The sequence below is a fragment of the Mustela erminea genome, chromosome 1 (assembly GCF_009829155.1).
Source record: "Mustela erminea isolate mMusErm1 chromosome 1, mMusErm1.Pri, whole genome shotgun sequence".
Classification (NCBI taxonomy): Eukaryota; Metazoa; Chordata; class Mammalia; order Carnivora; family Mustelidae; genus Mustela; species Mustela erminea.
This window is the reverse complement of record NC_045614.1, coordinates 52,243,055-52,266,150: the sequence shown is the minus strand read 5'-3', so window position 1 is coordinate 52,266,150 and position 23,096 is coordinate 52,243,055. Positions and strand designations below refer to the sequence as shown.

Sequence of the window (23,096 nt, the reverse complement as noted above, 5' to 3'; positions counted from 1 at the left end):
TAGTGGCAACATCCAGCATTCCCAAAGGGCTCCATACAACAGGGAAATGTGTTGAACGAAGCTCTGTGCTAGGAGCCAGAGGCCTGGGGACAGCCCCAGGTCTGCCCCTTTGTAGGTCTGTGACCATGAGCAAGTCACTTCCCTGCCAGGCCTGCTTCCTGGCCATGAAAATGGAAACAATACCAACACCTTAACTCCCTTACAGAATCAGAGCCCTAGAGATAAAAAGGCTCACGGAAAGTCTACAGCAATAGAAAAACCTCCGGGTTTGTCAAGATCTAGGAAAAAAAAAAATCAAAAGACAAAAGAGGTGGGCCCCTGCTTCATAGTACACACGTAGGCGATCTCGGAGCTCAAGTTCATGGAAACAGATTGAATTAACGTAGGAAGCAGCTCTGCCCCTTGCAACCATAGATTGTTTGAAATCCTTTTAGAGGAAAATTAAAATATTTCACAGAGGGTAATAAAATGCCAGGTATTTTGAAGGCATAATTGCTCAGCTCTCTTGGGCTAATAAGTAATTAGGCATTTTTATTTAAGTACTCCATGTTGTCATTTTTTTTCGTTAGTAGAGAGGGGACAAAAACTGTTGTGGAAAAGACATAAAATTCTGGAAATCACCAGAAGGTTAATTATAAAAATGTAGAAAAAGTTCAAAGTAAGTAAAGAGGGGATGCTGGGTGGCTCAGTCGGTTGAGCGTCCAGTTCTGATTTCAGCTCAGGTCATGCCCTCAGGGTGGTGGGATCGAGCCCCACGATAGGCTGATCACTGGGCGTGGAACCTGCTTAAGATTCATTCTCTCCCTCTCCCTCTGCCCCTCACCACTGCTCTCTTTCTCTGAAGTAAAAAAATAATAAATAAATCTTTAAAAATTAAAAAACAAACACATAGGATAATAATTCATGCCCCTTTTAAGACAGAGATTCTTTCTGGGACAAGGGATGGATTCTGCAGACAAGGAGGGATACACAGGGGGACTCACTTTTATCTGTCATGTTTCCCTTCCCCAGAAAGAAAAATCTGAAGGAAATAGGGCATACTGTTCAGGTCGTACAAAGCTGAATGGAGGGTACACAAGTGTTTCTTTTCTTATTTTCTATCTACCTTGTAGGTGTTGAAAGAGTTCATAATTTTTAAAAAGCTGATCTTGCTTAACTGCCTTCATTCAGAGCCAGGACTGGGTCTGGGATGGAGAGGGCTGAGGGTGCGGGTAGCGGGAAAGGGGGCTGGCTGGCCCCGGGGTCTGAGAGGCAACCCCATGTGAGCCTCCCTGGCCTCTCTCCCCGCAGCCCCCAGAGAAGGAAGGAGCCCTGCCTCGGCAGGTGGGCAACAAAACAGAGTGTGGTCTGCTGGGCTTCGTGCTGGACCTGAAGCAGGACTACGAGCCTGTGCGCATCCAGATGCCAGAGGAGAAGCTGTACAAGGTGTACACCTTCAACTCCGTGCGCAAGTCCATGAGCACGGTCATCAAGCTGCCCGATGAGAGCTTCCGCATGTACAGCAAGGGCGCTTCCGAGATCGTGCTCAAGAAGTAAGCTCCACATGGCAGGGCTGGGCAAGGGGGGGCGGGACAGGGAGCCGGGGATCACCAGGTTGTGCTGTGCAGGCTGTCCTTCGGGCTGGGCTGGAGGGCCATCTGGCACCCAGAGGTGCCCTTCCCAATGTCCCACAGCAGGACCATCTCCAGGAGCTTCCTCCACTATTTCCTTTTGAAACTCTACAGAGAGCCCTCCCCTTCTTGTCCCTACATCACAGGATCACCAGGAAGTTCCACCTGCTGTCACTGTTAAATCTCCCTCATTCCCTCAGCACAGAGATGGTTAACGATAGTGATGTTCATTGTTAGCCAGTCAACTCCAGCTCCAGGTGCCAGAGAGAAGCCTGGGGAGCTAAGCTAGTCACTCCTGGTCCCTGGACCTCAGTTTCCCCACTCAAACCTTGATGGGATTGGTCTAGCCCAGTGGTTCTCAATCCTGGATACACATTGGAATCATCCCAGGGAACTTTTAAAAAACCACTGATACAGGGGGCCTGGGTGGCTCAGTCACTTAAGTGTCCAACTCTTGATTTCCACTCAGGTCATGATCTCAGGGTTGTGAGATCAAGCCCTGCGTTGGGCTCTGTACTGGGTGTGGAACCTGTTAAAGATTCTCTCTCTCCCTCAGCCCCTCCCCCCCAAAATAATAAAAATAAATTGGAACCTTTGGGGTAGGGCTCACACATGGGTCTTTATTTATTCGGTGTTCCACCTAAGCCATTCTAATGTGTGAACAAGGTCCAGAAAGACTAGCCTAGGCTTCATGCCCTCTGAAAACCATTTTAGCTGTGGAACTATTTTTTCAGATGAAATCTCATGAATATAAGACAGATCAAAGTAGATGTGCTCTTGCTGAATGGACAAACTGGGGCAGATATGGCAAGAAGGCGGCCTGATTTCTTTTTGGCTGGTCCTGATTTCATCCCTGCATGGGGCCCAGGGGCCTGGACCAGCCCTGAAGCATTATGGAAGATGAAGTGGATGGATGCTGGATGACCAACCACAGCCAGCTGGGCATCACTGGGAGGGGAGCGCGAGCTGGTCAGACGGAAGACCCTTGGGCCCTTGGCTGAACCTTACCCAGCTCCCCCCTCATCTGCCCCCAGATGCTGCAAAATTCTCAACGGGGCAGGGGAGCCCCGGGTCTTCCGGCCCCGTGACCGGGACGAGATGGTGAAGAAAGTGATTGAGCCCATGGCCTGCGATGGGCTGCGCACCATCTGTGTGGCCTACCGAGACTTCCCCAGCAGCCCCGAGCCCGACTGGGACAATGAGAACGACATCCTCAATGACCTAACCTGCATCTGCGTGGTGGGCATCGAGGACCCCGTGCGGCCCGAGGTAAGCCCCCTACCAGCAGGCTTGGAGGGGCTGGGAGTCCAGCCTGCTGGTAAGCTAGTATAAGTTGCCTCACCTCCCTGAGCCTCAGTTTCCCTGTAGCATCCACAAGACTTTCTCTTTACCTACTCCTAAACACTCAGACTCCTGAGACCAGCGTAGGTCACGCTTGGCATCCGTCTGCTCAGGACATCAGGCAGCCAGCAGGCAGGCGCTGCTTTGCCACGGGAGCACCCCGAGAGCCATCGCCCAACCAGAAACCTCCCCTTGATCCCAAGGGACAAGCATGGGGGCGGCCCTGCCTTAGAAGCCTCTTGCCCCACAGGAGCCAGGATCTCCTATAGCACAACCATAAGCCTAGGTTCCAGGGTCCCCATAAAGGAGACACCCAGAAACTAAGTCACTGGTGTTCAAGAAAACCCCCAGTGTGATGTCACACCAGCAGGTAGAGTTCTGTCCATTCGGATCCAGTTTCCCAATCAATGTAGCCTAGCGGGCTTGCACAGTGACACAGCCCACAGTCTCCCATTCTCAGATCTCCAGGGGCACAGGGCCATGAAGTTATCCAAAGGTCAGACTCCCAGGCGGAAGAGAAGAGGGATGATAGCAAACCCCCCTGCCCCAAGAAGGACCCAGGAAGGTGATATAGAAAGTGCACCTAAGGGGCGCCTGGGTGGCTCAGTGGGTTAAGCCGCTGCTCTCGGCTCAGGTCATGATCTCGGGGTGCTGGGATCGAGTCCCGCATCGGGCTCTCTGCTCAGCGGGGAGCCTGCTTCCCTCTGTCTCTCTCTGCCTGCCTCTCCATCTACTTGCGATTTCTCTCTGTCAAATAAATAAATAAATAAAATCTTTAAAAAAAAAAAAAGAAAGTGCACCTAAAGGAGTGCTCAGATCACACAGGTGTTCAGTCTCCTTTAGCTGCATCTGCCCCGGGCGGGAAGATGGAATTCAGTGCTGGGGTTCATAGGGTTGGGCGAGGATGGACATGGGTGCTCAGTCAGACTGCCCAGGCTGGAAAGGTTGTGGGAAGAAGAGAGGGCAGCCTCGAATCTCCAAAACGTTGCTGTGGGCAGGCAGAGTGAGTCCTCACCCTGGGGAGCCCCAGAGGGTAGAGCCAAGGGCAGGCTGGCCTCCACATCATTGGAGGACTAACACAGCTGCTGGGTCCAGGGCTGATTCCCAGGCCGGTGGGGACTGGGCCTACCTTGGTCTCGGCTGTGGAATTCGGTGATGGGGCCTCTCAGGGCCACCTTCCTCCACTGGAGGCAATTTTGCTGTCCCCACTTGTCCTGATACCATTCTCTAGGGGCCTCTCGGTGTTCTCTGCCCCTTATGGAGCCTCCACTTCCACTTCTTTCCAGTGAAAAGGGGTAGACAAGTGTTTTCCAAATTCCTAGTCCTGATGCTGTAAGAGTCTCTGTTCCAAAGACCAAATGAAACTAGAATGTCACAGATGTGGACTTAAACGTTTTTGTAGCAACAAGAGGTGTCGTTGAAATGTGAGCTCAGGTCTCAAACAGAGCTGGGATCCCGAGTCTCAGCATTGCTGGCTGTGTGACCTTGGGCCAGTTACATAACCTCTCTGAGCCTCTGTTTCCTCATCTGTAGACTGGGGATAATAATAGTATTCTCCACACATGCACTTCCCAGGATACTATGAGGTATCAGATCATGCACATACCACAAACAGTCAGTATCTGGCATGAGGTACATGGCTCTTAAATGGGGTTCCCTTCCTCTGTGCCCCTCCCCAGTAGTTCAGAACTCTGGACCCAGTGACAGGTAACAGCCCCTAACACAGAGCCCGGCTTATGGATTCATTCATTCCACACAATTAAGTGTGGAATGATGAATGAGAATGAACGGGACTTGAATACCAGTCTTCCAATACTATGCCTGGTACTCATCTCACATGCTCACACCCTCCATAGACCTCCACAGACCTCTTCACTCCCACCCAGAGCCTAAAGCATCAAAGGCGATTTGTTGCCCAGGTGCTTGGCCCTGGAACCACATGTGTTTTCCTGCAGACTGTGTCTTTCCATGGACAGACAGGCCATTTAGCAACCTCCCCACAGGATGCCCACTCATGACCTGCCACGAGTGGGTTCAGGCTTCCCATGACAGGCCATCCCCTTACGGGCACCAGGGACTAGTCTCCACGTAGCAGACGGGGCCAGCCTGCAGCTCCCCTGTCCTTCTCATCCCCAGAGCTCCTTGCCCATCACTGTGCCTCAGAACCATCCCCAAAGTGGGGTGGAAAGCAGCATCAGACACATACCTTTTTTTGGTCATGACCTGTGCTAATAAGAAACATATTTTATATCATGACTCAGTAAGCACATACACTTAACCAAAATAAGAATGTCACAAAGTAACGTGACGCCCTTTTATTTTCTATTCCCTTCTATTTCTCTCTTTTTTAATGCTAGTCACCACCTCCTAAACTAATTTGACAATGAACTAAAGGGGTTGAGCTGCTGCTGACCTAGACCAAATGCCTCCCCCGGCCCCAGGGTGCAGGTGAGAACACTGAGGGTAAGCAGGGACAGTGAGTTTCCGGAAGTCTCGCTGTAAGTGGCTGAGCTAACCCAGAGTAGAACAGGTTTTCTGCATTCCTGCCCCAGGCCTTGCTCCTAGGTGCCACAGAAATGAAAGGGCAAGGGGTTCTAAGTCTGGAGGGTAAGGACAGGGAGGGCAGGGCCTGAGAAGGGCTGAGCTGGGTCCTGGAATATTCCACTAATAGCATGATCATCCAGAGAAGCAGGCTTCAGGCACAGACTCCCAGCAGGGCTGGGAGCACTTTCATTCTGGAGAGCCCTGCCTTGGAGAAAGGGGGCCTGGACACAAGCCCAGCTGTGCCATTCACAAGTCACATCCTCCTCTCTGTGCCTTGGTCTTCTCATCTGTAAAATGGGAGGTTGACCCAGATGCTCTTCAGATCCCTGCCAAGCTCCAACATTCTGAGCTGGCTGATGGGGAAATCTTACCCTGACACCTTTCTTTGCTTCCGTCAAGTAAGTGCATCCTTGTTGGTGACCTCCTCTCTGCCCTGGGCTCTCTCCCAGGATGTAGATTTTGATGTCATAAGTTGTGTTGGGGAGCATACTTACTAGGCTGACACAGCAGGGTCAAGAGACATGGGTTCTAATCCCGCCCCGGCCACCCCCTCACAGAAGGCTTCAGGCGCATCTCCTCCCTGGGTCTCAGTTTCCCCATCCGAACAATGAAAGAGTTGGACATTCCCAAGTGAGAGACACCAGCACGGTTGCTAGGGACGCAACTCGAAAGTATAAAAGCTCTGACCTGTCGATTCACCATTTCCTAGTGGGGGGGTGGCTTTTGATTTATTTGGGGTTTATTTTGACTTATTTGGATTTATACACATGGAGCCAAATTCCAACGGTTCAACAGACAAGGTGAAGTAACCTCCCATGCTCCCCTCCCCAGGGTCTCTGACTCCCGCCTCACAGGCAGCCACCGTCTGTAGCTTTTGGGATGACCTTAGGGCAGTGTCTGTGCCTGGGGTTCGGGGCAGGCTCTCCCAGGCAACCCTGAGGCTGGCCAGAGCACAAAGGTCAGCCTAGGCCACTTCTGGGGTCCTACAAACATTTGCAGCAACTGCTGGAACACACACTACCCCCTCAATTTCCCCATCTGTCGAGGGAATAAATGATGTTGCCTTCCTCCCTTGAGAAGACAGAACAGATCAAAACAGGCTTGCCGATCACCCCCCAGACACATACACGTTTCTCGGTGGGTACGTTTTCCGACACCGCCTGAAGCCACCGCGGATGAAGCCATGAGAAGAGCAGCAGCCCGGGATTCACCGGGTTATCCGGGGGTGTTTGGAGCCCTTGGAGTCACAGACAACGGGTGTCACCAGAAACAACAGATGTTTAAAAGCCTTTATTTAATGAAAACAGGAAGCGCCCATTTTCTGGCTGGTTTTCCTCCGTGAGAAATATCTTGGATAATTTTAGCGAAAGAAGGAATTTTTTTTTTCATTTTACAGCAACTTTGTCTATGTGGAAAGTATATTTCAGCCAGATCGGTGCCTCGGTGGCTTGGGTCTTAATCGTCGCTGGCTCCTCAGTGCCCAGACCAGGGAGATGTTCAGTAGCTGTTTGTCAAATGAATGACCGAGTGAGCAGTACAAGGAGAGCCTGAGTGCAGATTAAGGAAGCACTCCATTGGGCTGGAGGAATCCAGAATGGTTTTATGAGTAGGGGCATTTCACCTGAAAGAGGGAGAGACTCCCAAATTAAGGGAGAGAGGGCATTCTAGGCGGAGGGAATAGCTCTGGCAAATGCAGACAGGTGAGAATCTAGTGAATACCGTGGACTTACGAGAGAAATGGGAAGGAGGGGAGCCTGGAGCTAAATTGGGAAGAGTAGGCATGCCCCCACCCAAATCCATTCACCAGGCCAGGCTTTGAGGGATTTCAGCAGAGACATGTTTCATGATGACCCGTGTGCCCTGTGCCAGGCCCCTGGATGTGTCCTGAGCAGTCGGCGGTCCCTGCCTTCCAGAGCCCACAGCCTAGTGAAATGCCCAGTAAAAGGGGACGAGTAAGTAGACCCATAGCATGTGAGAGTGTAAAGCCATTCTGAAGTACAACAAAGACGTCTGGTTATAGGGTCCACTGCCCAGTAAGGGAGGTGGCTGAGGAGGCCCTCAGGGGTGTCCAGGTCCATCTGGAATCCCCCCCTACAGGCAGGTCACAGGCCTCTAAGGTACCTGGCCCAGGAATCGTGGTGGCATGGTCACACCATTCCTCCACCCCAAACAAATGGCTGCCTCTCCCTGTCCCCAGATGCCAGGTGTGCCCTCCCCCCCACTACATCTGTATCCACACCCTCGCCATCCCTCCCCATCTCCTGGAGCAGAAAGAACAAGGAAGAAAGACCATGGTTAGGTGCATTGCCAGCCATCCTACCCCCACCACCAGCATCTACTGTCCCCAGGCTTGGTACCATTTGTCCCTGCCACAGCATCACCTAGCTTCATCCCCACTTAACAAGCCAACACTCAGGTGGATCCCCAGGGCAAAGCCCAACCAAGCCTTTCGGCCCCTAAGCCCTCTCTCCCAGGGGCAGAGAAACCTCCACCACACAGAGGAGAGGGTGGGAGCCAGAAAAATTAGCTGCCTGTTTTTTCTCCCTGAGTCAGCTTGTTTCGGGGAGACCTCGAGGCTGGGGATTCCAAGCAGGCAGATTTCAGCTCCCTGAGACAGCCTTGAAAGCTTTAGTCTTTCTAGAACAGGGTTCCAGTCACCTCATTCCCAGCTCAGAACTTATCATGGCTCCCAGGCCTAGTACTGAGTCCCTGATTCCAGCACCTTCTGACTGCAGGTCCTTCTCCAGCTTCATGCTTCCTGGCTCCTGCCCCACATCCTCCTCAGCCTCACCCCCTCCAGATCACCTTCCATGTCCTTTCTATAGCACCCTTCCCAACTTCTCTGCCAGTGCCTCTCATGGGGCACTTCTCTGTGGCCCAGGCCACAGTGAAGCAGTCATCTGTGTAGCTCCAGCCTGGGCAGAGTGCCAGGCACCAGAGCCTCAGTTAGTGCTGACAGACCAGAAGAAAAACATCCCCCTCTCCAGGAAGCTTTCCCGTATTTCTCCTCTCCCTCTACTTCCTTCTGAAGGAATGGCACCCTCCTCTGTGCTCCCAGAGCCCTTTGTACAGAGATCTTTACCAAAGACCCTGCCTCCTACAAGAGTATAGGCCAGACCCAGAGCACCTGCTCTCATCTGAAAGAAGAATGATTATGTGAAAGGATATGATAGACTTGTTCCCCTATGGAGTGGTCAGCCTTGGAAGGAGTGAGTACCCCAGGCTCAGAAGCCTGCAAGCAAAGGCTGGCTGGCCATTTGTGGGATGCCTAGCCGGAGATCTGGGCAATGAGAAGAGAGTCAGAGTCATGACCTCAAGTCCCTTCCAACTCTAAGAGCCCAAGTATCTTTGAATCAAACATAGCCTGAATTATTCCTTTGAAGGCAGGAGCCAGATAAGGTGTATGTCCCCAAAAGAGCAGTGACTCTTTCCTTTCCTCTGGAACAGAAGACAGCAGGGGGCTGCAGTCTGGGTTACAGACACTGTGAGGACACTGATAAATTACGTAAGCAGGATGTTGGACATTCCACATCCCCACTCCCTCTGGGTCTGTAAAAAGAGGTCACGTTTGCCTGTGTGAGCCGCCGCTGTGGCATGAAGCAGAGGCCTTGGTCACGTGGCCCCCAAGTCCCAAGTGGGCACCAGAAGCCTCTTCCCCGGGCCCCAGAAGTGCACCCAGAGGAGACCTGCGGCCAGCTTACCCTGCTGGCCAGCCCTCGTAACACAGAGACCCCTCACTACCTGTCACCACAGCTGGTCTCTGATACTATTCTGGGAGCCAGAGGGGCCTCCTGGCCTTACTTAGCCTGGAGCCGGCCTCTTCATGGCATTTGTCCCTTGCTCTGCCACAAGATGGCCATGCTCAGGAGTCTTGATTTTCTCTACAAGCAGCAGGGGGCAGCCCCTGAAGGAGAGTGACACCCAGGCTGAACTTTAGGCAGGTCGCCCACTGGTGGTCAGGTAGGGGAATGATGGAAGAGGGGCAAGGCCAGAGGCAGGGAGCCTGAGGAGGGCCTGGGCGGTGACCCCACGTTGGAATGGTGGTTCTCTGTGCTCACAGAACAGCAGGGTGTGGGAGGGGGCGGGAAGAGGCTAGAGATTTTCAAGATCAATCCTTGTTTTTAAAATTCCCAAGGGCAGGAAGGGGACCAGTGGGCAGGTGTTGTCCACAATCAGGTTATGAACCAATGTTCTAATTCTTTATTTGAGTTTGCTGGGCTGCCATGATGAAGTAGTAGCACAGATTAGGGGCCTTCAACAACAGAACTGGACTGCCTCACAGTTCTGGAGGCTGGAAGTCCAAGATCAGGGTGTTGGCAGAGTTGGTTTCTTCTGAGGGTCGTGAGGAAGAATCGGCTTCAGACATTTTCCTCTCCCCCAGTGCCCCCCCCCCAAGCTTACAGGGGTTTGTTGGGAATCTTCAGCATTTCTTGACTTGTGGCAGCAACACCTAATCTCTGCCTTCATCCTCATGTAGCATTCTCCCTGTATGTGTGTCTGGGTCCAAATACCCCTCTTCATAAAAACCCCAGTCACATTGGTCTAGGGCTACTCTACCGACCTCATCTTGATTACCTTTATAAACACTCTATCTCCCAGTAAGGTCACATTCACCGGCACTAGGGGCTTAAGACTTAAATATATTTGGGGGGCCACAGAGAGGTTGGGCATGGCCATAGTTCAGCCTATAAGAGTCTTCAGATCCTCTCAGCAGTGGCTTGGCAGAGTAGGAATGGGAGTGAGCTCCCCAGACACTGTGATATGCAAGAGGAGTGGTAGTCAGACTCCACCTTTCCAAGTCTGAGATTCTAAGGTGCTTTGGTCTTCTTGTACAACTAGATTTTCTGCCCTTCATATGTCTTCTTCCACTCAAAGACATTTTGCAGCAAATTGCAAATATTACCTTATTATTTTATCATTGGTCACTGCCCATGGGTCAGAAACCCTTGTTCAGTTGGTCTGTGTTGTGTGTGAAGACCTGCAGCAGCTCCAGGCTGGTTTCTGCATCTTAATCACTGGGCAAATAAATCCACAGCTCTGCATAGGAGCAGGGGGATGGGGGGGTGCCGTGCGGGGCTTACTCTCTCCTGACTGGCTGCATCCACTCTGGCCTGATTGGCCCAGGCATCAGTCTATCATTCGTTACAGGCAGAGAGGGCAGGAGGTAGTCCTTACTCTCTCATGGCAAGGTCCTATTTTACATGAAGTATAATCATTTGTATTTATTCAAAGTCAGTGTCACATTTTGTAAATGAAATGCTCCCAAATGCAGTGCCCCCATGCCCCCAGCCAAAAAAAAAAAAAAAAAAAAAAAAAAAACACACAAAACAAACAAACAAAAAAAACCTGAAAATGTGTGAACATATTTCTCACTGAGTTCACAGGAACTGTGCATGTGAATAAAGTAGGGACACATTTCTCTGTATAACAGAGTGTTCTAACCCCACCTGGGGTGTTACTGAGGACTTTCTCAAAGTCCTTGCCCCTAAGTCAGGATAGCCCGTGGTTTCATCTCAGAAGAGACCATCATAGTGTTAGGTGGTAGCTGCCTGGGACTCTGCTGAGAATTCTGAGACCACATCGGGGTTTAATCAGCAGATTCTGTGATTGATTAACGATGCCTGCCATGGACACAGGATGGAAGGAGAGGGTCTACGTGCCATATGTGCTGTCAGCATCTCACAGTCATCAAGGCCCCTTCCACTAGAACTTCCCATGAACAGGGCTCACTCTGGAATCCATAAGGGCAGTGATGGCCTGCCCCAAGGGTGCTCACCCCCACTGCTCCTGCCCCACTCAACTGCTAGGTCCCAGAAGCCATCCGCAAGTGCCAGCGGGCAGGCATCACCGTCCGCATGGTCACTGGTGACAATATCAACACGGCCCGGGCCATCGCCATCAAGTGTGGCATCATCCATCCTGGGGAGGACTTTCTGTGCCTGGAGGGCAAGGAGTTCAACCGGAGAATCCGCAACGAGAAGGGAGAGGTACTTGCCCAGCACATCTGTCAGAGGGATGAACTGGGGGGTGGAGGGTGCTGCCTGGGAGGCATGGGGGCTGCATGACTGTATGGAGGTCAGCCAATGTACCACTCAGGGCCCCGTGACTTTGAGTGAGCCCCCTCCCTTCTCCAGACCTCAGTTTCTCTCTCTGAGCCTTTCCCCATCCCTCTCCAGATTGAACAGGAGCGAATTGACAAGATCTGGCCAAAGCTCCGGGTGCTGGCTCGCTCCTCCCCGACAGATAAGCATACCCTCGTCAAAGGTAAGACTTGGGGGGCAGTTCTGAGGCCAGGACCCCCTCCTCTCCTGGTGCCTGCAGCTTCTTTCCAGGACAGAGGGTTTTTGCATGGAGCTCCCCACACCTGGCAACACCCTTGTCTCCCCCTCACTGCAGTCCTGGGAGGCCCTCTAAGAGCCCTAGTGATCTGGAGAGGTTGTGAGTCTTCTCTCTGCTTTCCGCTTCTAGGAAGCAATGGGACTGGGTCTGTCTATGTCCAAAACTCTTAGCCTAAGGGTCGGATAGGGCCCACAGACATGTTGTGGTTGGTTGGTATAGTACCTTTTTTATGTTGAATTTGGATGACTTCGAACGACTCTCCCCTCACATTCGAATCAGTCTTCCCTGCTCCTCATTGTCTGCTATCCAGGAGACTTCACTTCTTTATGTTCTCAGTCTGCCCCCCGAGCTTGTGAGTTTGAGAGACCCTTGGTCTGCCTGGTGTCTGAGGACCCCAACCAGCATCTGTAATGGGGACCCGCAGGATGGGCTATCCTGGGAATAGCAGCCTGAGAGATGAGGCCAAAACTAGCATCCTTCTTCTTCCTTGTCTTCCTCCAGAGAGAAGGCGTACCACCTGTTGAGCCCATGTAGGTGGCCAGGTGCTGGGCATTTTTAGAGTCATACAGCCCTGGCTTCAAGTCATGGCTTGGCTGCTAAACTGTTCTATAGCCTTCGGCAAGTCTCTCCTCTTCTGGGACTCAATTTCTCCATCTTTAAAATGGCCACTGAAGGGCAGGTTTCTCACTGAGGTCATCCCCGGGGCATCTTGATTCCTCTCCCAAAATGCTGCCCAGGACATTAGTGGAGGCAGATCCGGCTTGGTGACAGAAACACAACACCCCAGAATCACAGATATCAGAGCAGGAGGCACCCCCAACCCACCTCCATTTCTTCTTCAATGACTCATTCATTCAATTACTCATTCTCTTAATACGTGTTTTTGAAGTACCTAAGTGCCAGGCCCTGCTCTTGGCAAACATGGTCCTTCCCTCTTGGAATTCATGGTCCAAATCCACCCAGCAGACATTAAATAGATTTCCTTGTACAGACCTAGAGGTTGTATTGGTGGAAGGGAAGGTTGGGGCCCTCTGTTGGCCTCTTATTCAGGCTAGGGATGGGTGTCACATCATAGGCCATCGAAGGTGGGTTGAGGGTCCAGGAGAAAGGGCCTGTGTTTCAGGTGGGGCAGAGAACTGCACTGTGAAAGACCCGAGGCAAAGATTTCCAGACACCTTCAAGAAGTAGAAAGAAGCTCACTTGGCCAGGCAGGAGGAAAACTCAGCGCCTTCCCTGCTCTGGAGAAGCACGTAGGAAAGCTGAGGGAACCAGGGGGAACCAAAGGCATCAAATGCCCAGTAGACAGAGACTGGAGGCTGAGTGTTGGCCAGGTACTCGGACTGCTGCCAGCCAGGGGAGCAGCCCAGGATGATTCCTGGAGCGCGCATGGCCTTGGAGCTAGGCCTGAAGAGGGTGAAACTTGGACACATGCAAAGGGCTGGGGGAATGGTTGGTGGCTACAAAGGCTTCTCCATTCGGGGACCCTTTCCCTCATCCCACAGATGCTGCTTGCCAGGCACAGAATAGGGAGAGACACATACCGGAGCTACAGTGATCTGATTAGGGCAGGTGAGGGTCCTCAGGGAGTCACAAAGACTTCCCCAGGAGAAGTGGCATCTAAGCTGAGACTACAGTTGTGGGGCAGGCACAGCTAGCCGAGGGAAGAGCCCGGGCAGACAGGTGAGGGAGCCGGCTTTGCAGATAGTCATTCCTGTGACTGGAGCACAGATTGAGCGTGGCCAGAGAACGAGAGAAAATCAGAGAATGGGTGAAGCCTGACCACCAGGGATTTCGAACTTTCTGATTAGAGCTAAGAACATGGATGTCACCCTGAGGCCAGTGTGGGTAGTGATAGAATGACTCTCAGCTGGGGTGGAAGGGACAGGTCAGTCCTGGGGGCGGGGGTGGGGCAGGGGTCGAGAGAAATCCCAGCACTGCTGTGCAGAATGGACGGGCAGCCTGGGGTTGGTGGGGACCAGGGGGGATGCTGCTGGCACAGGGGGTCGGGACAGAGAAAAATGAAATTGTTCCTGTGGGATCTTGGAGCGGAATCTGCAGACGTCAGTGACGGATGTGAGGTGTGGGGTAAGAGAGGCTCATGCCAAGAGTGACATTCAAATCTCTGTCCTGTCCATTAATGTATCTTCTCAAACTCCACATGTGCCCAATGATGACACACTTCACCCATTCTTTTCCACTGGCCCCAGCTCAGTGACCGGGTCACGTGCCATCTGTTTATTCTATTTGTTGAATATTTTCTTTTTATTTTTTTTTTCTTTTTTTAAAGATTTTATTTATTTGATAGAGAGAATGAGAGACAGAGAATGGGGTGGGAGTGGAGAGGAGCAGAGGGAGAGGGAGAAGCAGGCTCGCCACTGATCAGGGAGCCCTATGCGGGACTCGGTCCCAGGACCCCAGGGTCATGACCTGAGCTGAAGGCAGGTGCTTAATCGACTGAGCCACCCAGGCTCTCCTGAATATTTTATTGAGAGTGAATGTTTGGAGAGAGGTCAAGGCCAGATGGTGGATCAGGGGCCATTGGCAAATGGTCTCCTCAGGAGTGCCTGAACCCCCAGGTAGAAGGTGCTGAAGGAGCAGATGGTGGGAGAAGGGAGGAGCTCCTGGAACCCAGGCAGAGGGAGATGCTTTTCCAGCTGGGGTGGCCACCCGTGTGGCCAAGGGCTGCAGAGAATGAAGAGGGTGCTGGAGAGACCGTCAGGGCCCAGACCACAGAGGACCACCAGCCAGCACGGGGCTCAGGTGCCCAACATCCCCAGCAGGTGCTGGCAGCTGTGGGCAAGCCTGGAGTTGGGAAGAGCCACAACTAGAGCGGGGAGGTAGGGCAGGGGCCAGAGAGGAGGCTGGGCCCAGCCTGGGGTCCTCCCAACAATCAGGGCCAGCCCCAGGCTGCCTCTGGCCCACAGAGTGTCCCAGGGCCCTGACACACTCCTGCCCTGCCCCACAGGCATCATCGATAGCACGCACACCGAGCAGCGGCAGGTGGTGGCCGTGACCGGGGACGGCACCAATGACGGGCCTGCGCTCAAGAAGGCTGATGTGGGCTTCGCCATGGTAGGGGCAGCTGGCAGCGGGCCCCGGGGTGGGGACTGGCAGGAGCTCCCAGGCAGGGGGTATGGGCAACACAGCCTCAAACTGGCTGTGCGTGACCCCCAGTTCACACTCAGCTCACCCACCATCTACCTCACATGCCCAGTGCTCTCAAGGCTCAGCCGGGCCCCCAAGGGTCTTCCTGGAAGGGTGGAAGAGGGCTCCCTGCCATGATGGCTGTGGGAGAGGACGGGCCAGGGAAAGGCTTCCTGAAGGCAGAGTTGGCCTCAGGGCGCTGGGGCTGGGAGGAGAACATGCACACACACCCCGTGTGGTCTGGTCACGCTGGGCAGCTGGGAGTATGCATGTGCCTATAGGACTGGGGGTGTGCAGGGCATGAGAACAGCATTGCTTGAGCTGTGCACCACCACCCAGCCGCCGCACACAGGCTCCTGTCCCCACAGGGCATCGCAGGCACGGACGTGGCCAAAGAGGCCTCAGACATCATCCTAACAGATGACAACTTCAGCAGCATCGTCAAGGCAGTGATGTGGGGCCGCAATGTCTATGACAGCATCTCCAAATTCCTGCAGTTCCAGCTGACAGTCAACGTGGTGGCTGTGATCGTGGCCTTCACGGGTGCCTGCATCACGCAGGTGGGTCCTCCGGTGGGGGGCGGGCGCGGGGGTAGGCGGGCAGGATGGGCCATGCCAAAGCCTGGGGGAGCCCCTACCAAGGACCAGGAGTTGCATCACAGACCTCAGGCACAAGCACCAGCCCAAGGAAATGAAGCTCAGCTAGGCGAGGGGCTGGCCCAAGGTCATCTGGCAAATAGGAGTCGTCAATCCTCACCTACATGGCTGCCTGACCCAGTCACAGACCTGGTCCTCTCTCCAGGAGGAAGAAGAGGTCATCCTCGAAGAAAGGCAGAGCCCCCAAAGGGAGGCAGGGGCCAGGCAGGGCCCATGAGGGGATCAGGCTACCAGCTGGGGGCAAGGGGCCAGCAGGGGGACTAAGCTTTTGGGGGCTTAGTTCCGTCAGGAGTGTGGCAGGAGACGCCTGTTTCCCTGGGACTCTGAGGCCAGGTTGGGGCTCTTTGTCACTGGGAGAGGTAGTTGTCTGTCAAGATCACCATCTGGGGCCCCATCCCAAGCTCAGGGGAAGCCAACCAGCAGGCCTGAATGTCTTCAGCCTCACTGCTTCCTCGCCCAGCCCCATGAGGCAGAAACTATGATAATCCCCATTTTACAGAAGCAGAAACTGAGGCTCAGAGACTGGACGAACCAGGGACCTGCCATTGTTCCTCCAGCCTCCTGCTTTCCCCTCGGGGCTGACCAGCCTGGCCTGGGGAGGAAAGGGCCAGTATTCTAAGGCCTCCTGGCAATCACATGGGTAGACAAGCTCCTATGCAGAGAGGAGCCCCAGAAGCCCAGAAGGCAGCACTTCCCCAGAGAGCTTTGTGGCCTTGGGAATGCTGCTCCCCTCTGCTGCATTCTGAGCCACTGGCACTGCATGTGGCAGCACCCCAGTACCATATTCTGAGAGTCAGAGCTGTGACGTGGCTGGTGGGTTCCTCTGCTGAAAGGACCCACTCCTGGTCTGTGGATGACCGACTCCCTCTAGTGGTGGCTCAGGGAACACTCCCACCGCACAGCCGCTCCTGCAAGGCTCCTTGGGGGACCCCACTGATGCCAGATGGGGAAACAGGTTCAAAGAAGACTACCAGTTTGCCTAAGGCTTTAGATTGAGTTGGTAGCAGGGCCATGCAGGACTTGATGGGGAGATGGGGGGCCCTGACCCCAAGGCACATGTCAACAGAGAAGGCTGATGAGCAGGGAAAAGGTACAGGACACGGGGAAGGTGGCTGCTCTGGGGCACAGGTGGGAGAGGCGGCCTGGAGGAAGGGGCTCCGATGAATCCAGGAGGTGAGTGAGTGTATGGGGAGCAGGCAGAGTGGGCCTCGGGGGCTGACTAAGAAATGATAGAGGGGTAAAGAACTGCTTAGTTTAGGCTACTAGGCTTACAGGGTCAGTGGGCTTCCTGAAGGAGGTGGATGAAGCTAACACTAGAGGGGGAGGCCTGGGCTGGAGAGAGGGTGACACTAGGGAGAGGTGGACAATGCAAGCCAGGGGGACAGGTGTGGAGAGGAAAGCAGGGCTAAGGAAGGGGCTGTGGGGGGCACAGAGTTAAAAGACTGGGGAAGAGGAGCCCTGAGGGAGAGGGAAATTGAATGTTCAAGGAGGAGGAGGGCCAGGAGAGTGGGGTCAGGGGCCAGGAGGAAACTATGGCCAAGAGAGGCAGGGAGGTCAGTGAGAGGAGGCTGGAAAATGCATCTCTTGACCGTGACAGGAAAGGTGCTGGTGACCTTGGAGAGGGGATTCGGGGGACATGGACAGGCCAAAGTCGGGCTGCCAAGGACAAGATATTTGGGGGTACAAGGGGACAGTTGATCAGCTCCTCGAGGCAGTGTGCCCCACATGATATGATTGTGCACTGAGTGGTATGAACATATGATCCCAGTCTCAGCCAGAGAGAGACATGGAAGGATCCACACCAGAATGTGGATGGTGGTCACCTGTAAGTCAAAAGATCACTGACGAGTTTTAGCTTCATCTCTTACTCCCTACTCACCTGAAATTTCTACCATGGATGTATGTTATTTCTGGAATCATAGATACACACAATAATTGCTTAAGGTAAAGTGGGATGATGAGGTAAGAAGGAACTGGGCGGTAGTAACAAGGGGACAGGGTTCATAGGCACTGTTGGTGGGACAGCAGAGACCAGAGCCACAGATAGCGGAGGGGAAAGCAGCAGTGGGAGGCTGAGAAGACAGGATGTGTGCTGGAGACGGGAGAGAGCTTGACCTTAGCCAGGAGAGATGTGTCCATGGGGGCTGAAGGGATGGACAGCACATGGTGGGGAAGTGGGTGAATTTACCAGAAGGCAAGTTGCTGCTGACCATCAGGCCTGGAAGACTCAATTTTCTCCTTGGGGGAGAATGGTGGGCAGGTCTAGGCTGTTCTTCAGGGAAGGGAAGGCCCAGCAAACCTGCGGGGTGCCTGTTCAGGAGCCCAGCGGACAGGCCAGCTGAAGGCAGACCCACTGGGCAGAGCCAGCTCAAGACACCAGCAAGAAGCTGCTGAGGCCCACACCCGGCCCTTGGTAGCAGCAGGTGTGGCCAGCCTCCCCCGTGACAGCCTCCCCCACCACTGCTGTTCCCAGGACTCCCCTCTGAAGGCTGTGCAGATGCTCTGGGTAAACCTCATCATGGACACGTTCGCCTCGCTGGCACTGGCCACGGAGCCACCTACCGAGACGCTGCTTCTGCGGAAGCCATATGGCCGCAACAAGCCCCTCATCTCACGGACCATGATGAAGAACATCCTGGGCCACGCCGTCTACCAGCTCACCCTCATCTTCACCCTGCTCTTTGTTGGTGAGTCCTCCACCAGCCCACCTGGGATGCCCCAGCCTGGACCCGGCATTCTGGAGTCACACCCGCCCTCTTGTCTGCCAGTAAAGTCATGGGGCCCGGGGCCATGCAGTGAGTTGCTCAAGGTCACATAGCAAGTCTTGCGCAGAACCGGGCCCTGTCTCAGATCTGGCCAACCCCAAAGCCAGGGCTCTTCCACCAATGACGGCTCCAGGCACGGAGTACACACTAGGCAAGATGGCACCCAGGTGCAGCTCTCTGCCCCTCACAACTGCCCTGGAGGGGCCTGAGGCTCTGGCCCCTTCCCTGACCCATTCCTGCTCCTCTCTGGGCCCTGTGCAGGCACCCTCACTGACCCCTCCTCAGGGAGGGAACAAACACCTGCAGAGCCTCCCATGATCCTCCCAGCATTTTCCTTTAGGCTGCTTGCTTCGTTTAGGTCTTCCCCGAACTCAGCCAGGCAGGCGCCTGTCCACATCATGCGTTACAGGGAGTGCCCGGAGGCACACAGGGGTGAGGGGACCTGCCACCGGCTAAAGACTGGGCCTGGATCCCTCAGGGGTTTCAGAGAGGACGCAGGCAAAGCCTACCCCTGGGTCACAGAGAGGCCCAGAGAGGAAAGGGGCTGGCTCACAGTCACACAGGGAGTTGGGGCCAGCCAGGAGTCCCCAGCCTGGGTAGGGCCCCTCCGCATGAAAAGCTGGGCTTTCAATGCCAATGGGCACTTGTCCTCAAGGTCTAGGGTACAGATGTGGATTGGACATGGATCCTATTGCTTAAAAGGCAGTCCTCTTACATAAACTTGGAAGGTGATACATTGGCAGGACTATTGTCAAGGTTATCTTTAGAGTCTTCAAAGAAGCCATGTGAATGCAAAACTAGGAGAGAAGGCTGCCGGGTCGGGGAGGAGAGGGGGGCAAGTTCCTGGTTTATTTTCTGGCTTCCCCCTTGAGCACCTACTCTCAGCGGTCTTGAATTCAGCTAGACACCTCACACTCAGAAAACCCCAGAAGCCCTCCTGGCACCTGCTGAGACAGCTTTGCCAAGAGACATAGGATAGCCTCAGGCCTGTCATCAGTGCGTGTACACACAGCAACCCAGGGGCTACTCTCTACCCATCCTGTGATAACTCAAATACAAGAGATTGAGGCCACGGGACTGGAGCCAGCCTGGCCTAGAAGCCCCAGCCTCCACATAGCAACCGATATATCCTAGAAGAGCTCCAGAAGCTTCCAGGGGTTGCAGCAAGGGCCACAGTCAGTTATAAGAACCATCACTTACAGGGAAGCCCAAGGCCATGGCCTCCCACCAGGGATTCTGGTTCACAACCCATTCTTCCAGTCTTCCCAGTCCAGAAGAGTTTGCCAGCTGGAGGTCACTTTCATAAATAGAGTCACCTGACAGGACAGGTTAAGGCATTCCACCTTTAACAGGTTTCCACAGAAAAGCAGAATAAAGTTCACCCAACCTCTCTCCCTAGAGAAAAAAGGGCTTCATCATCCCTCCACGCACACTCGGGGCCACCCAAGAGTGCAGCCCCCCACCCCGGTATCCAGAGCGCCGCCTCGGTCTCCGCCTGACCCACCAGGCTGTGCAGAGGAGGCCCCCACTCAGGGCCCAGCGTCTCCCCCAGCGAGGCCCTCAGCCCCGCTCCCGCCCTCTCGGCTTGGCAGGTGAGAAGATGTTCCAGATCGACAGCGGGAGGAATGCACCCCTGCACTCACCACCCTCGGAGCACTACACCATCATCTTCAACACCTTCGTCATGATGCAGCTCTTCAATGAGATCAACGCCCGCAAGATCCACGGCGAGCGGAATGTCTTCGATGGAATCTTCCGGAACCCTATTTTCTGCACCATTGTGCTGGGCACTTTTGCCATCCAGGTAGCCAGGCCCCCACCCAACCTGGGCCGGGGTGGGCAGTGAGCAGCCGGCGCCCCTTGGCTGTGCCCTGCGAGTTCAGACTCCTGAGTTGGCCCCTGACTCACTCTCTGTGTCTCTCCCCCTCTCTCTCTGTCCCTGTGTGCCCCTTTGACCTCCAGATAGTGATTGTGCAGTTTGGGGGGAAGCCGTTCAGCTGCTCTCCCCTGCAGCTGGACCAGTGGATGTGGTGCATATTCATCGGACTGGGAGAGCTTGTCTGGGGCCAGGTAAGCTCCAGGGGGGGTTGTAGGAGCTGGACCAGGAATCCTCCAGTCCCAAGAATGGGTCCTGACTCTGCCATGGACTCGGTGTCTGACCCTAAACAAGGCCCTCCCCATCTCTGGGCATCTGAGTAATGGGGGTTGGCCCAGGTCCCCCATACTGGTCTTTAGGGTACCACCACTGTGATTTTTGCCTTATGTCTACATACCTCTGAACATATTATTTGTTTGATAGTTTCTTTCAATCAAACCAGTTTTTTTATTGAAATTTGTTTCAAAAGGTAGCTTTATATTAACATGATTAGAAAATCAGTATCATATATCATAAAGAGACGCTAACAAAATAAAATAATAACATAATGAGAGCATAAATATATAACATAATGATATAAAATAATAACATAATGAGCCTGCAGAGGCTCAGCGCCTGAAGCCAGCTTGTTGTTTAAGAGGATAATTAATAAGTGGTATGACACCAAGCAGATTCCTTAAGAGAGCTCCGAGGAAATGTAGGAGGAGTAAGTTCTGCCTTGGCTCTGAGTGACGCAGTGCTGGGTCTGACATCCTCTCCCACTTGGGGGAACCGTGGGCTAGATGCTCTGTGGGGGCCCTTCCAGCTGTGACACAGAACATTCTCCCACCAGTTCCCTTCCCTACTTTTGCCCAAATCCTAGGCATGTGCGTGCACACGCACATGTACACACACACATACACACACACCTTGCCAGCACTCACTGCTTGCAGGCTGACCAGCTTGTTAGAAGTACCTGGAGCCGGATCTGTGTCAAAGCGTCTCTATTCCCAAGATGCTCCATCTTCCATCTAGTGGGAGCCCCAAATGGCCTGAGACATTGCCCTTGTCTTCAAGATGTTCCAGTCTTGAGTGGAAAGTTACAGTAGCAGAAATTAACTAGAAGATAGGAAGAAATTTTAGTTTCATCCAAAAGGTCCTTCTTGAAACTTTGGAGCTTCTTCGGAAAGTTGATAAACTAGATTTGACTTAGAGAGCCCATTCCCTGGGCACCCTCAGAGCCAGGCCATCTTTATCCGCCTGGCACCCACACCTTCAGGGAGCTCTTGGCATCTGGAAGAGCAGACTCCTAATGCCTGAGGATGTTGCCAGGGGGCAATGCTGAAACCTCCAGGGAACCCATGAGTCTGTATGCAGGCCAGCCCTCATCTGTCCCTATAGGATATGAAAGGAGCCTCTGATCTCTGCCACCTCAACCTCCCCATAGGGCCTCGCTTTCATACCTCGGCCCCATGAACAAGCCCTTTGGAGGGCAATTAAGGATAAAAGCATATCCCCTACTCAAACTTCCTCCCATTTCTGGGAGGGCAACCATTCCCAGAGTCCCAGGACTGGCTGCCCCCATGGTATCCAGGCCCTGCACCTCTGTTGCCCACACTCAGCTATCACAGGACCCAGTGATCAGCAGGAAGGAGCCCAGGGACCTGAGGGCCAGCTATGGGCCAGGTTCATGTGCAGCAACTTAGACACACCATCTTGCTTAATCCTCAAACTCTGAGAATCACCCCCAGCTTTACAGATGGGAAGACCAGAGCTCAGAGAAGTTAAATGACTTACCCAAGGTCACATGACCTAGAAGGTCTGGGGTATTCAAGGTCACACCTGTCCAGCTCCTAAACGCCAAGATTTTCCGCTGTGCCCCCCAACCCTGGATGACTGAGTGAATTACAAAGCAAATCAATAAGAATTATAAAAGATGGAATTGAGAAACAGGTAGGATGAGTTAAGGCTCGAGCTGAGCATAACTAAGTGGGGAGAGGTGGCAGGTTAGGGAGGAGGCCACCTGAGGGACAGCCCCCATCACCCTGATGCTGGACCCCCTGCAGGTCATCGCTACCATCCCGACCAGCAGGCTCAAGTTCCTAAAGGAGGCGGGCAGGCTCACGCAGAAGGAGGAGATCCCGGAGGAGGAGCTCAATGAGGATGTGGAAGAGATAGACCACGCTGAGAGGGAGCTGCGGCGAGGCCAGATCCTGTGGTTCCGAGGCCTTAATCGGATCCAGACCCAGGTACAGGAGGCTCCTGGGGCTGGGTCACACCTAGCCAGGGCGGGCGGGGGATGGAGGTGGGCGTGCTCCGTGCCACCCCACAGGCCTGCAGAGACGGGGCTTCGGCTCTGCTCTCTCACCTCGCCAGCCTTCGGTACACCCTTGCTCCCCACATGCACGCTCCCGTGACTGCTAAAGAAGCTGCAGCCTCCTCAGGAAACTTCCATCTCACCCCCCAGACCAGCGAGGGCTCAGCCCGGGGGTAACACCTGCCATGGGTTTCCGGGGGAATGCCCCTCAGTGGGGAGGGGGCCTGAGTGCTGAGGTGAGTGTGGGGCTCTGGTCAGGGGTGTGGGGCAGCCACCAGGAGGGGCGGTGCAGGGCAGGACATGAGTCCGTGTGAGGCCAAGGCCAACCCGTCTCCCGGGCCCAGGCATCAGCCTGAGAGATCCGGGCATCTCTGCACATGTGGACATATTCCCCACCAGGGCCTTCAGACACTGCCGTCCAAGCCTCCACCACAGTGTCACAGCCACTCTGGGTTTTCCCCATGCCTACACAGACACGTACGTGCGTGGCAAGGGCACACATGCAAAGCACATGTGGGATGAGTT

At 54.0% G+C, this 23,096-nt stretch overlaps 1 protein-coding gene across 11 annotated transcripts in view; it reads left to right on the top strand.

Moving 5' to 3' along the window:
- The window catches only part of ATP2B2 (ATPase plasma membrane Ca2+ transporting 2), a 366,154-nt gene that overhangs the window by 332,314 nt on the left and 10,744 nt on the right, over window positions 1-23,096 (top strand). For all 11 annotated transcript variants that reach the window (XM_032327044.1, XM_032327037.1, XM_032327061.1 and 8 more), the window contains 10 exons: window positions 1,291-1,532; window positions 2,645-2,879; window positions 11,303-11,482; window positions 11,672-11,759; window positions 14,800-14,906; window positions 15,347-15,538; window positions 18,108-18,321; window positions 19,992-20,203; window positions 20,362-20,469; window positions 22,321-22,503. In XM_032327044.1, the coding sequence (XP_032182935.1) occupies window positions 1,291-1,532; window positions 2,645-2,879; window positions 11,303-11,482; window positions 11,672-11,759; window positions 14,800-14,906; window positions 15,347-15,538; window positions 18,108-18,321; window positions 19,992-20,203; window positions 20,362-20,469; window positions 22,321-22,503 (1,761 nt within the window). The remainder of the gene's footprint in view (window positions 1-1,290; window positions 1,533-2,644; window positions 2,880-11,302; window positions 11,483-11,671; window positions 11,760-14,799; window positions 14,907-15,346; window positions 15,539-18,107; window positions 18,322-19,991; window positions 20,204-20,361; window positions 20,470-22,320; window positions 22,504-23,096) is intronic.